The sequence below is a fragment of the Lepidothrix coronata genome, unplaced genomic scaffold (assembly GCF_001604755.1).
Source record: "Lepidothrix coronata isolate B3197 unplaced genomic scaffold, Lepidothrix_coronata-1.0 Scaffold168, whole genome shotgun sequence".
Taxonomy (NCBI): Eukaryota; Metazoa; Chordata; class Aves; order Passeriformes; family Pipridae; genus Lepidothrix; species Lepidothrix coronata.
Genome location: NW_016690348.1, coordinates 376165 through 391479, shown reverse-complemented (window position 1 = coordinate 391479; position 15315 = coordinate 376165). Strand labels below are relative to the sequence as shown.

The window sequence follows — 15315 nt, the reverse complement described above, 5'->3', positions numbered from 1 at the left end:
CTACCAGTCATCTTGAAATCCTTCTACTCAGCAGCTGCACTGGACAACCCACTTAAACATTTAGCTGTGCTTTCTCAAACAGCCTCTGCATATACCATTGTGCTTCTCAAATAGGTCTTCTAATTTACTTCCATGATATTGTTTATCATTTACTCCTGTTGCAGAAATAACTGTCACGAAAGAGAGAATCAAAAAAAGCATTACCCTGAAGGAGCATTTTTCCATCTCACCCTATATATAGTAAAAGAAGGGGACCAAAGAAAAAAGCCAACAAATGTTAAGGGTGCATTTACATTTCCAGCTAGGGTATGAGAGATTCTTTGCAAATTTGCCTTATGCCTTTACTTTAAGTGTCTCAGCATCCATTCTTAAACACAGCAGTGGTGCACCCAGACAGGCTTCCTTCTTGATGACAAAGTTGAAACCACACCAGTGGTGCTGTCTAGAGGAACCCATTTGCAACACAGACTCCAAGTTCTCCAATTGGCAGTGCTCCACTTTTGCATGGTACGCACCTAGAATCAGCATCTGGCACAAACTTCATTGGCAGTAAAGACATAATGTGAATGTATGGCCCTGGATTCACAGCAGACCACACCAAATTAATCCCCGTGCTTCCTTCTTTGTGCTGCACCAGTCAGTAATGTAAATGCACCTTAAGTTATCTCATACAGGAAAATGAAAGAGAAGCAGCCCAGCAGCTTGATGAAATATCTAGGCAATTCAATGATATTACAAAGTCCCATCATAACATAATTAGTGCCCACAAAGACTTCTTCCAACTTCAAGAAATTCCCTTTCTGGCATAAACTGGGAAATACATGTCTTTAACTTGGAATAAAAAACCAGATAGCCCCATTCCCAGTTGTAAACTATTACTGCATCTTCAAAACTGCATGCTGACCCACTAGAAGGTAGGCCCAGATAGAAGCACAAGTCCATAGGATGGATAGGACAGAAAGGTTAGAGATGAGAAAATACTGGGCAGTAGGAAAACACCATTAGTCAGAGATGGTAAATTAAGGCAGAGCAAAGGACATGTTTGTGTTACAGCTGGTTTGTCAGAAAGATAGAAACTGCACCCAGAGAAAAAAGGGAGAGGCAGAGGAAAGCGAGGTGAAAGCCACTTGTGACTACTAAATCTTCTTCAGAGACTGCTTTTGGGCACTGGTGACTTCACGGTCATTTATAGTTTGCCCAGTAAAGTCAATGGCCCTCACCCAAGAGTGATGACCCTAGCTCTACAACAGAGTATGCATAGTGCCAAGCAAGCAGAGAGCCTCTGTGGTAGATTGACCATCCTCAAAGTACTGTCCTATACAGGAGCCCACTGGCACTGCAGCCACTGTACCTACTCACAAGCCTTGAAACTTGGCAGTAAGCTAGAGACTTACCTCCCTGAGCTTAAATGTTACCCATTCTTTGATCTTGGCAGCTTTCTCTTGAACAATTTTGGCTTCTTCAGTCCTCAGCTGTTTCTGTGCCAAAAAACCCAAACCAACATTACACACATTAGGAGAATACAACGAAGTGTTCTCAGTAAGTTCATGCACTGGGAGCAACTGAAACACTGACGCTCCCATTCCAGATATAAGATTTAAGACTGCTAATTGGATATTATTATTTAGCTGGCCTTTGAAAAAAATCAAGCTCTAAGTTGTCTTACGTGGTCTCTAGAGTTAAATTCAGAGAGTTGTTTCAAGAGTTTGTTCTGGAATAGCAAAATCCAGCTCAGGTAATGATTGCTCACCTACCAGAGTTTGAGTACAATCTGCAACTTTTTCTGTTTCAGATGGTTTTGTAATGTTGCTGTTTGCTATTGTTACCCCAACCTACACATACATTATTGCCCACAGTTAATAAGAATTAAGCAATGTTTATAAGTGTTTTATAAAATCTAATCATTCCAAGCAAANACTGTCCATCATTTACCAGCAGTCCTGGTCAACCGGGGAGGTCAAAGGTGACTGGAAGTTGGCAAATGTGACACCCATCTATAAGAAGGGCCAGAGGAGGATCTGAGGAACTACAGACCTGTCAGTCTGACCTCAGTGGTAGAGAAGGTCATAGAGCAGATCATCTTGAGTGCCATCACACAGCATGTACATGATAACCAATTGATCAGGCCCAGCTGGCATGGGTTTATGAAAGACAAGTCCTGCATGACCAACCTGATCTCCTCCTGTGACAAGGTAACCTGGTCAGTGGTTGAGGGGAAGGCTTTTTCTTTTTTCCAACCTAAACAATTCTATGACTAGCAAACAATCCAGATAACAAGTAACTGAAAGCAAGAACAACAAACCCCTTTCTCACATACTGTAAGCAACAGGACATGTATACCGCTTTACCAAAGGCTTTCACAAAATTTTCCTAATAGCAGAAGCATACCATGAAATAGGAATGCTGAGATCTAATCCATGTATTTATTCTAGTATTCATAGATTTTTCTCACTCTGGAGCTATCTTGTCTGGTCCACTGCATTTATGAGTAATTTTTCTATCTTACACATGTGAGAACAGAACTAAGGACTAACTTTTGATGACCCATAATGATAAACCACAATGCAGCACCTCTTGACTTTCCTTTATATTCCTGTGTTTCTTGAGCACTGTTTTTTTCTATGATTTTTTTTCCCCTTATAAAGACAAAAGGAGAAAAAAAAAATTGTCAGTGGAACCAGCATGCCCCTGTCATGCTGGAACTGTCAGACTTGGTGCTTCAAGAATGTAACCTGTGATGTCCACAGGTAAAAACTGCTTGAGCTGTTGTAGCCTAACTACTGGGCACTACTCAAAGATAAGCACCACTTCTCAGCCTGTTGTCCTTGCATTTCTTACCCATGATGGGAATCTGTGCAGCGGTGGTGTTGGAGGTTTACCTCCTGGGTCAAGTATGCCAGCCTCAGAACTCACAGCTTCTCTCTGCCCTGCAGGTAAGTGGTACACTTCCTCACACGCTCTAGCTTCTTCCCTCAGCAGTCCACATTCTGTATCCATCTTCTCCAATACTCCATCATCATCAATATCTGTCTCCTCCACGAGCCCATGGCAGGCTGGATGGTCTGTTATGGGCTGGAAAGTGCTAGTCTCTAAGTGCATTACATGATGGAAAGAATTAGCCCCTGACTGTGGTTGGCTGTGATGTCTCTTGGCCAGTTGAATACTGTCTCTTGGTGTATTGGGTGTTCGTATTTTTGGAAAGGTCATACTAGTCCCAAGGCTGCATTCCCTCCCTGCACAGGAGGAATGTGCTGTAACAGTTGATGTTGACACAACCAGGGGTGGTTCAGCAGTTTGGAGACGGCCCTCAGGCACGCTCATTATTTCTCCTGAGGAAGAGGACTCCAGCCGGTGGGAGTGGAATCTGGCACTCAGATCATCAGAGAAGCGGGTGCCATCAAAACCCACTTGTTTCAAGGTGCTCACGGCACTACAGTTTTCTTTCAAAGATGACTGGAAGGTCAAAGCCTCAAGAATTCTTGTGGTCTCAGCTGGAGGGTCCACTGATACAGGATCAGAGCACCCTAAACTGTGTTCAGAACTTACGGCTGGAAATACATCCTTCTCTGTGGAGAGATTCCAGCTTGATGGGTCAGACACGAGCTTCAGCTTATTCTGGGAAAGCAGAGATTTATCCTCTCCATTCTCAGTAAAGGTGTCATTGGCAAGGACTGTATTTGCTGAAGAAAGGACATGCTTGGTAGGTCCTGTCTGATGCACCTCTCTGAAACCAGGTGCAAGGAGCACAGATTCCTGGTCTATCTTCTCAGCAAAAGAGGCCTGTGATGCTCTAGGCTTCAGGGAACTACAGCTCCAAAGAGATTCAAAGGGAGGAATGCTGGTCATATCTACAAGGGAGGAGAACATATGGTTAGGGCATTCAAATGCTTTAATGTCTTAATTGTTGCTTCCTAGTGTATGTTCATGCCAGTTGTATTTCAATAACACCCTGGCCTGGTTAGGACTATACAGAACAGGAAAGAGATTGCTGGGCACAGTTATAACAAAAGTGCTATACATTTATAACTGGGAATAACACAGAAGAGATGAGCAGGAAATGATTAATCACTGTTTCTTACAAAAATAGAATTAAGGGGTGCCTAATGAAATCATCAAGCAGTGCATTTGAAATTTACAGAAGGAAGGGTTTTTTCCAGACAAAAAAGGAAATACAATGTTGCAGATATGCCAGAAAAACTAATGTATCAGTAGTATGGAAGCTCTGGCCTAGAAATTTCCTAAACTACTGACAGCAGAAGTTGGAAGGGTAAATGGAGAGGAGGGCAGGTTTACTTGCAGTATTTCCTACACTCTGTCCTGAAACATCCACAACCAGCCAGGAGATGGGATACAGGCCTAGGCAAGTTTTCAGTCTAATGCAATATAACAGTTTTTACTCTTACCTATATACAACTATGTCTCTTCTCTTAAAACAGCCATGAGAAGGAAGTGCATTTACCACACAATACTGTCAAAAAACATCCAAGTGGCCAGAACACTGCTTAGCATTGCTTTTGGCTTTAGTGGACCTACAGTGTTTTAAGTCATCAAATAAGATGGTATGAGCCCACCCTTCCCAAGGGCTACATGAGACTTCCAGGAAAGGTATGGAGATCTTCTTAAGCATCACACCAATCAGTGAGGTTACTCTCTTTTCAAGAATTTCCCTAGAGCTTTTTGCTATCCTTTTGTGCTATATGACCCACGCAGTGCTTTTTGTCACAAAGTTTTATAATAGTTTCTTACATGATTTTGCTGTAAAATCTTTTTTTTTCTTAGTTCTTTCTCTGCCCTTTCAGTTCCTATATTAGAAGATGACATAAAAAATAGATCCTAGATGGCTTCCATTGTCCTTTTTCTATTTAGCACCCACACTTTATAATTCTTGTATTTTTTCCTTTCCATAATCACCAGATTTAAAGACTATCTCAGTTCTACAATTTCTTCTGAATAGTAGCTTTAGGGTATGAGAAAGTGTGGATAAAACTTGGAGTGGCAGAGGATGTTTGACTGATGTTGGCATTTATACACTGCCTGACTGAAAAAGCACCAAATCATTAGATGCTTTAGAAATTGCAAAATATGGGTGAGTGTGACTCTGCATAGGTATCGCTGAAAATGCTGCCTTAACATCAAACTCTATGGGTGTTGCTTAACCAGCAACGGTTAAGGAATTAGGAAGTAGAAACAAACTGAAGACACAAAATTACAGAGGGAAGAGCAAACAGTAGAATACATTACTGTTGACAGTGGAGAGGATGAAACCTGTTGAGAAAAAGACAACCACGAGACCTTGGTGCTTGAGTCACAAGGAACTGAATGTTAACAAAGCTAACACATACCACTGGCACACAAAAATCTTGGCACACATTTCCCCTGACCCTGAGGTAAATCATTAGTGTAGACTGAAAAGAGGCCATTCATTTTAAATATTGCTGATATTTTTGCAGCCTCCTAGATGTGACAGGAGATTAAGAAGAGGAAGCTGTTACTATTAGCATAGCAAGCAAGAAGAGATTTGTCTCTCTGCAGAGGCCTCTGACTTCAGCCTGGCATAGTGAGACTAGTGAGGCATAAGAGGAGAGGGCAGTGCTGTTTACTGCCCGGAGAGTTGGGATCCAGGGAACACTTAATACCAGATTATTAACGCAGCTTACCAGGCATTCTCCTTTTGTGAACAGTCAGAGCCAGAGGGGATGAGAAAAACCCAGTCATAAAGCACTTCACTAGAAATGTGGCAGGATTTAGAAGGAATTTTGCCCTATTCCCTTGCTGTGGAGTGATAGGAATGCCGGGAAGACTTCTGCAGGAAAGAAATGCCCCCTGCCTGCATGCCCAGTGAAGTTCTGGAAACTAGCTATCTTACTGTGACCAAACCAAGCTCATGAAAAACTAAAAGGAAGAAAATCGTTAAGAGAGAATTTCCTCTGCCAAGTGTGTTGCAATCAAAGGTGCTGAATACAAGCCCTGGAGACTAAGTTTTTCTATCTGTCCACCAGAGAAGAACTGCAAAAGCCCAAACACCATAAGCAGCTTTCTCCAATCCAACCTGATAGCACAGAGGATCCCAGCATCCTAAAAGCAGACCAGACATCTGCTGCCTTGGATTATTCAATTACTTAGCTCACATGACAGCAGAGGTTCTGTGGGGATGAGAATGACTCACATGTGGAAGTAAAGTGAAATACCTCAGGGACCTCTCCCCTCCAGTACTGAAGTGAATGTACTTTACTACGTACTTCAATGAATGCTTCTAATTCAGGAGCTCAGTGGCTTATTTTAATGGTAAAAGCAGATTTTTAAAAAAGGGTTCTGTGTTCAATCATTAGTGGGAAAACAATTAAGAGTTTAAGGCAGGTAAGCATGGTATTCCCATCTTAAAAATAGATCCACTGAGGAACAGAGCAATTCCACTGCTTGCTGTTACAAGTGTTAATTTCTGACAAAATTAAGAATACAACCTGGGAATGCTAACTTCCACTCTTGTGGTGGTTACTAGGCTACAATGCCAGGTGAGCACATTTACCTTGCAATGTATCCTGAAGGGCTTCAATTTGCTCCATCAGCCTCTGATTACAAGTTTTCAGGTGGTAATTCTCTAGCTCAAGCTATGAAAAAACAATAACAAAAGCTGAAATATAATGCAAAACTGTGTGTGCAAGTGATCCACTATACAGAATATGTCTTCATCTTTACCACATTCAAGTGTCTTAACAAGGAAAAAAATGATGCGTGAGTCTACCAGTCATCTTGAAATCCTTCTACTCAGCAGCTGCACTGGACAACCCACTTAAACATTTAGCTGTGCTTTCTCAAACAGCCTCTGCATATACCATTGTGCTTCTCAAATAGGTCTTCTAATTTACTTCCATGATATTGTTTATCATTTACTCCTGTTGCAGAAATAACTGTCACGAAAGAGAGAATCAAAAAAAGCATTACCCTGAAGGAGCATTTTTCCATCTCACCCTATATATAGTAAAAGAAGGGGACCAAAGAAAAAAGCCAACAAATGTTAAGGGTGCATTTACATTTCCAGCTAGGGTATGAGAGATTCTTTGCAAATTTGCCTTATGCCTTTACTTTAAGTGTCTCAGCATCCATTCTTAAACACAGCAGTGGTGCACCCAGACAGGCTTCCTTCTTGATGACAAAGTTGAAACCACACCAGTGGTGCTGTCTAGAGGAACCCATTTGCAACACAGACTCCAAGTTCTCCAATTGGCAGTGCTCCACTTTTGCATGGTACGCACCTAGAATCAGCATCTGGCACAAACTTCATTGGCAGTAAAGACATAATGTGAATGTATGGCCCTGGATTCACAGCAGACCACACCAAATTAATCCCCGTGCTTCCTTCTTTGTGCTGCACCAGTCAGTAATGTAAATGCACCTTAAGTTATCTCATACAGGAAAATGAAAGAGAAGCAGCCCAGCAGCTTGATGAAATATCTAGGCAATTCAATGATATTACAAAGTCCCATCATAACATAATTAGTGCCCACAAAGACTTCTTCCAACTTCAAGAAATTCCCTTTCTGGCATAAACTGGGAAATACATGTCTTTAACTTGGAATAAAAAACCAGATAGCCCCATTCCCAGTTGTAAACTATTACTGCATCTTCAAAACTGCATGCTGACCCACTAGAAGGTAGGCCCAGATAGAAGCACAAGTCCATAGGATGGATAGGACAGAAAGGTTAGAGATGAGAAAATACTGGGCAGTAGGAAAACACCATTAGTCAGAGATGGTAAATTAAGGCAGAGCAAAGGACATGTTTGTGTTACAGCTGGTTTGTCAGAAAGATAGAAACTGCACCCAGAGAAAAAAGGGAGAGGCAGAGGAAAGCGAGGTGAAAGCCACTTGTGACTACTAAATCTTCTTCAGAGACTGCTTTTGGGCACTGGTGACTTCACGGTCATTTATAGTTTGCCCAGTAAAGTCAATGGCCCTCACCCAAGAGTGATGACCCTAGCTCTACAACAGAGTATGCATAGTGCCAAGCAAGCAGAGAGCCTCTGTGGTAGATTGACCATCCTCAAAGTACTGTCCTATACAGGAGCCCACTGGCACTGCAGCCACTGTACCTACTCACAAGCCTTGAAACTTGGCAGTAAGCTAGAGACTTACCTCCCTGAGCTTAAATGTTACCCATTCTTTGATCTTGGCAGCTTTCTCTTGAACAATTTTGGCTTCTTCAGTCCTCAGCTGTTTCTGTGCCAAAAAACCCAAACCAACATTACACACATTAGGAGAATACAACGAAGTGTTCTCAGTAAGTTCATGCACTGGGAGCAACTGAAACACTGACGCTCCCATTCCAGATATAAGATTTAAGACTGTTAAATGGATATTATTATTTAGCTGGCCTTTGAAAAAAATCAAGCTCTAAGTTGTCTTACGTGGTCTCTAGAGTTAAATTCAGAGAGTTGTTTCAAGAGTTTGTTCTGGAATAGCAAAATCCAGCTCAGGTAATGATTGCTCACCTACCAGAGTTTGAGTACAATCTGCAACTTTTTCTGTTTCAGATGGTTTTGTAATGTTGCTGTTTGCTATTGACATCTGTAGTGTTACCCCAACCTACACATACATTATTGCCCACAGTTAATAAGAATTAAGCAATGTTTATAAGTGTTTTATAAAATCTAATCATTCCAAGCAAAAGGGATTCAACTGCTGTAAGCACAGGTGTAGGGCACAGACTTTCAAGATACACAAGATGGAAACTAATACCAACAATGTATTTAACACACACACACAATATTTCATTGAGAAAGTAAACTAGGAGGAAAAAAAAAACAACAAACCCAAAAACCCAGCTCCAAAACTTGACCTTGAAACACTAAGACCTGCTAGGAGGTTTTCAGATGGTGTAAGTGGTTGTACCTTTACGTACCCATTAAAACAGGTTCTAGTCCGCACAGAGGTGTTATGGCAATACTGCTTGTTTGCACAATGAACATTTTCCCCCCAAACATCTGCTTGTGCAATATTGCTACATCATTTTCACATCTGTGTTTTCTCAGCCATGTTTTTAACTTTTCTGGAAATTTCCTTTGAAAGATGCTGGATTAATACCATGAACATCTGAAGCCTTCTGTTTATCTCCTGTGTAGCTCCATCAGAAGCAACATCACTGAAAGCTCTCCTATCTACATAATGATTTAAATATCTGCAAGAAGAAAGCAGTTCTAGGAGCAAGGGAGGGAGGGAGGAGGAATATATGCTACATGGCACATTCAGCTCTGGTTTCTCCAATTAATGGGCAAAGACTTTTGGTAGCACTTGGTGGTTTCCCCGCTAGATTGTCTTTCCCTGATGTGAAAAAATACTGGTAATTACGATAATAAAAATGTCAGTGCATCCCCCCACTTTAAGTTTTTCAAACTGATGAATACCATATAAATACACAGTAGACTGCAAAATTCCCCACATCTTCACATCACTTTTAATCACTACATGCTATTTATCACCACAACTGCACATTTAAATGTTCCTATTCAAGTATGTTTGCTGACTTTAAAACAGGCCTTAGCAACATTATAGGTAGCAGTAACATTTGTAGTTGAGCATAATGAAATAAAAGCAATTAAATAACACGCTTTAAGAAGAGGATTTATTTAGCTTTTTTCCCTTTTATATGACTGTGTGTGTTCCTAATCATCAGGTCTCAACCTCTGCTGGAGTTAGAATACTAAATGTGCCTACAGGTCTGAAATGATCTGGCACATACAGTAGACCTACCATCTCTGAATAGCCGTCATACGCGAAATGGCTTTGAATTCCTAATGACCTGGACTAGTCTCAAATCAGGATCTAAGAGGTAAAAGATTCAGAATATTACTATGCTACATGGCAAAGTGCAATGCCAAGATTTTATTTAGGGTCCTAAAGTAGAATAGCAGTATGACACCATCATTGTCATCAAGCTTAGTAAGCCCTGCTTCTAAGCAGAACCAATTCACTTAGGCACAGCACCCATAGCAGTTATTGTGCTTTAAGATCCAAAGGCAATTAGAGATTCTTTGTGTCCCACACTATTGTGTGGTCCAGACATGACCTCAGTGTTCTCTTAATAACACTCTGAACTCCATAGCTTTTCCCATCCTAGTGAAAACAAACAGGATGCCTTACAGGGATCCTTAGTGACCTTCTAGCATTGCCACCATCTCATCCCATTCTGAAACTAAACCAGTGACTCTGACAAAGAGTGTTTCTTCTCTGGAATTGTCAAGCTTTGGCTTTCATTTCTAGAATCTCATTTTGCCTCTTGCTGCTGGGACAGGAAGATTTCTACTAACAGTCCTTGAAATAGGTGTCAATTAGTTAAATATAACTCAAATGGCCGTTTTTTGTTTGGTTTAAAATTCAACTGAGCTATTTCTATTTAAAAGTAATTTACTTAGCAACATATAGGAATATCTCATTCCTCGTGTTATACAAACCACAGGGGAAAGCATTTACCAGAGCCAAAAGAGAAGCCCTGCTGTAGAACTAGCTCCTTCCTTCGACCAACTGAAAATGGAAGAGACTAAGAAGTATCCATATTGGGAAACAGCTGCTCTTTTACAATGAAGACATCTGACGAGAGATCACAGAATCAACTAGGTTGGAAAAGACCTCTGAGACCATAGAGTCCAACCTTTGACCCAACACCACCTTGTCTACTAGACCATAGCAAAAAGTGCCACATCCAGTCTCTTCTTAAATGCCCAGGGACAGTGACTCCATGACCTCCCTGGGCAGCCCATTCCAATGCCCAATCACTCTCTCTAAAGAACTTCTTCCAAGATGAACTATGTTAAAGGATTGCTGAAGACTGGGAAAAGACCCTTCTCAAGAAGCAGCATAAACAGAGTCAGAGATGGACTTCATAATGATTTTGTAAAGCAATCTATATGCTAGGAAGCCAGAGAAACACTGTGACCAGACGGTAGCATTACAATTTAGGGTCTCAACACTAACATAAGGAAGCCCTTTAAACACATTGACCGATCCCCTATAATGAAGAGACATGGACTACTGAAGCAGAGTGGATGTTCTGTGTGAAAAGGAAGAGAGGATCTCATACTCAGCAGGCATCATTTTAGAGTTGATCTGAATGCAACTGAGAGGCTAACGTGCAAAAAGATATAATCCATACCTTTGAACCACACATTACAGAATCTCTCTAACTCATGAAAGCTGCAGGTCTCCCTGCAGAAAATATCCCTACCTGTTTTGCTAGCTGTGTCTCCAATCTGCTGATCAGATCCTCTTTTCCTTGCACTGTGCCCATCAGGTCTTGGTATTTCCTGTACAGGGTGCTGTCTGATTCACAAATCTTCACATTGGCTAGTTTTATCTTCTCTTCCATAACTCTGACCTATAATAATAATCAGAAGGAGATTAAAAAAACAAACAAAACAACAAAAACCAAACCAATGTGTTTCAACAAACCAAAAGTGTTTCGGCAAGTCCTGTCTTTCTGACAAGTGTTTTCTCCAGACCTACTAAGAAGTTACCATGTTAGATATTTCAGAAGATTTGCCTATCTTTGAGCTCCTGCCAGTGCCAACACTTTTTCATCTCAGCGAGAGAAACACCATTGTAATGCTCCTTCACTACAAAGTTTCAATGCACTAAAATCTAGCTGCTGTTGAAGCATTTCAGGTTTTCAGAAAGTTTTTAAAATCTCTTTGCTTTCTTCAAAACCTATGTCTCTCAGTAATGTCACTTCATTTTTCTGTTACTTCATTCTATTGCAAAGGATTAAAAGACTTTATTTATAAAGATGAATTGAATCTCCTTAACTCAAATGTGCTAATTGCAGAATTTGATGATGGGAAAATATCTGGTTCCAACACCAGCTTCTTCCCAAAGAAGCTAAATCTGTAAAGAAACCAACTCCAGATACCATTAATTTAGCATGAATTTAAAACCAGAAAGACAAAACGCAGGCAGCAACCTGAGCACGTCTCTGCAAGAGAGTTACTCATGCTCTGCTGAGCAGCCTACACTTCATACTTGCAGAAGCTGTGTTTTGTCCTCCTGTCTGTCTGTATTAGGCAGAGAAACCTACTGCCTCTTCCTCATATTGAATCAGAAAGGTAGGCGCCCAACATCTGAGCCAGAAAACTAAGCCTGCTGAGTCGGATGTGTTTTCATTAGAGTTTAGAGTGATTACAGTAAAAAGAAATGGCCCCTCCTTTCTGTCTGATGCGCAAATGCTGACTCTGTACTAGAGGCTCAGCAAGGGGACTGCAAACATGTGATTTCCTTAATTGAGGTTGGCAGCTACAGGGAGTCCATTGAATTAATAAATCCAACCCCCCAGACTCCTGGAGAGAAAGATAACAAGGGATTTTGCACTTGATGTGGAGCCCTCTCATTTGTCAGCTGCTTCTCATTCATGGTGAATGTACTCATTAGTGAAAGGGAATGGTCCTGCTCTTATGCTGTCACTTCTTCAGGCTGTCAGGCAGCAATGAAGTATTTCTCTAGGAACACTTATCTCTGGATGTGGATAAGGCTGCTATAAAGGCAAACATTGAGGGTTGCTAGTCTTTAGGACCTGCCAACATATGGCTACAGAACTGCTGGTGGCAGGTGAGTGAAGGCAACCCTCATTTCTGCAGGTGGCAGGTGAGTGAAGGCAACCCTCATTTTTGCTACACCTTCCCAGACAAGTTCTCCCTTTCTTGCCCATTCTTGGACCTGGATTTGACTTGCTCTCCATCTTCTCCCTCGCTGTCATTGCATCTTACCATATCATGGACACTGTGCTCCTATCATTCAAGTGTCTGCTAGTATGAAACCTTCACTGGCCTGTGGTAATAACTGTATTTCCTGCTAGTGCTGTCACAGCTGTCATTTTTGCCTGCATTATGTTACCTTTGCCTATCTTGGTTGGGTGTGAACTTACTGATACCACTCTCAAGAATAATTCTTGTTCTTGGTTGGCAGTTGCTGATCTAGCATAGAAGCCAACAGTGTGGTATCTAGACATAGCATCTTTCCTATAATTAAAATGGTCAGTAAAAAAATCTTGATGTCAATATCAAACTGGCATGAAAAAGTATGTTTTGCAGACAGAATACCTTTCCCGGTACTTCAAGTTCTTGATTCCTAGGCAATATGTTTCCCAGTGCTTATAACACTGCCTATTCAGTCCTTCACTACTGAAGTCATCTTTGACAGCCATTCTCGGCCATCCTGTGCAGCTTTTAGTTCTGTGCTTTAATCTCTGACTCAATGCTCAGTCCTGCAGCCTTGTCCAGCTGGAGGGAGCTGCTTCACTTCAAACCTTCTCTTCAGCAGCGTTCTGTAGTGTTGCAAGAGCCCAGACCACTTAGCCCTTCTTGGCTCTTTTGTTTCTATAATACTCCTTACAGTACAACAGTCTGCTTCCCAAAGGTCCTTTGTTCTTTATAGCCTGTTCACAAGATGAAGTCTCGCTGTCTCTCCCCTTCTCCATTATTCAAGAAGCATAGAAGGACTAGCTTAGACAACATGCCTAATTTTGTAGATGGTTCCAGTAACAGGCAATGAATCCAACTCACTGTTTTTCTCCATGGGCTCCTAAGCCAGAGCAGTAATTAACTACAAAGAATGTCCAAAACAAGTGATAAGGGTGTGTCTGCAAAACCTACTTCTTTCATAGAACCTTCTCTACTTGTAGACAAGTCCTTACCAGTACTCTACTTGTAGACAAGTCCTTACCAGTCCTTACCAGTATTTGTTTTCTGAGGATCTGCCAGGTAGCTCTATCTTTGTGCTTTAATCCTGAGATACAACATCCCCTTCCTTTTCCATAACCAAGCACGCCTATCACAGACTAGGGGGTAAAGGCTGGGATGCTGAGAGGCAGATCTAAGGTGCTACTTTTCACTTAGGGTTCAACATATTCAGGCACCTGGTCACAGCTAAGGCTCAAAGACTGGCAAGTAGACCAGAAAATCCATTCACTACTGTAAATCAATGTTTCCCTAGCAGGGCGTAGCACGGCAGAGTGCTGTCTGTATGCCAGGCCGGAAGGAACTTAGAGGAAGCTACTGGTGGATTTGTACCAAAGCAACCATAAAAAAAAAAATCTCTTACCTGTTTCTCTGCCTCTTCAGCTCTTTGCTCTGCTTCTATCACTCTCTGCTCCAATTCCTGCATCTTCAGAGCCAGAAAAGAAGATGGAAGAGGGGGAGAGAAAAAAATAAATTAACATCACCTGAAAATTCACCTGTTTTACTCAGAAATCTCCCATTTCTTGTGCAAATCTACAGATTTTCTTTGGCATCTTTTGGGTTAACTGGACAGCTCTGACCAGGGAAAAAAAAAAAAAGCCTTTGATCTTTCCCAGTCTTCTACCCTACTTTGAATTTACCGGAACTGTTGTCTCATTAGTGAACTTCATCATTCATTACATGGGTCAAAGCAATAGTCCCAAAGTCTTGACCTCATCTCTACAATTTACACACCATGGGCTGTCCCTGCAACAAGCCTGTCTACAGTGCATCATTATTCCCTGATTTTATTTTAGCTAGGATTCATTCACAATGGTAAATAAAAATTAATACATCTTGGAAAGCTCACGGCAGCTTCTCTATGATGCCACATTATGACATGTGGAGGGTTTAGGAGGATTCACACAGTAACCAATTAGAAGTCTCAAGGGGCTTACAGGAACACCCAATCACAGGATGGGGTAACAAGGTCCAATGGGAAACACCTCAGGACACCTTTCCCAGGACATTCCTGCACGGGAGATAACCTCTCCTGGGGGGTGCTGGGAAGAAGAAACACGTGTTTGCAAAGAGACCACAAAAGGCCATTTTAAGACATGTTTAAACAAGTTTCTCATCAGATTTAGTGCTACAATGAATATTTTGCATTGCCTTCAAAAGCATCATAGGCTCATAACTCAAAAGATTAACAATGATCTTAACTTTCCTATTCTTCTTTGCACTTTAAACAGCTTTGCAAACTGTCAATTCGGTGATTTGACATCTGAGCATTGGTACTATTGAAGTCAAAAGACACTGAATAGAATTTTATCCTAAATGTACATAAACCACTTCACTCTCATGAAATGTAGATACCCCCCATACCTGGGGTTCCTCTAATAATTTACCACTAGAGCCCATTTTTTGAGTTTTGGTTTTTTTTTTTTTGAAGCAACCTATTATCCAATTCGGTGCTTTCAAGGTCATCTTTCACGATCTGCCCTGCTTCAACGGGTCTCAAATGAAGCCCAGTATTATGAAATCAGTGACACTAAGTACCATCCACTAAGCTGCAAAATTTGAAGAATGCTTCATGGAGTTTCCAGCACCTACTCGTG

General features: G+C 41.3%; 1 protein-coding gene across 1 annotated transcript in view; it reads right to left on the bottom strand.

Moving 5' to 3' along the window:
- Window positions 1-15315, bottom strand: part of PLEKHH1 (pleckstrin homology, MyTH4 and FERM domain containing H1) — a 56232-nt gene that overhangs the window by 30876 nt on the left and 10041 nt on the right. Inside the window, exons 4-7 of the mRNA XM_017829752.1 lie at window positions 14082-14144; window positions 11218-11367; window positions 8133-8216; window positions 6527-6608 (exon numbers count right to left, since the gene is read on the bottom strand). Of these exons, the coding sequence (XP_017685241.1) occupies window positions 6527-6608; window positions 8133-8216; window positions 11218-11367; window positions 14082-14144 (379 nt within the window). The remainder of the gene's footprint in view (window positions 1-6526; window positions 6609-8132; window positions 8217-11217; window positions 11368-14081; window positions 14145-15315) is intronic.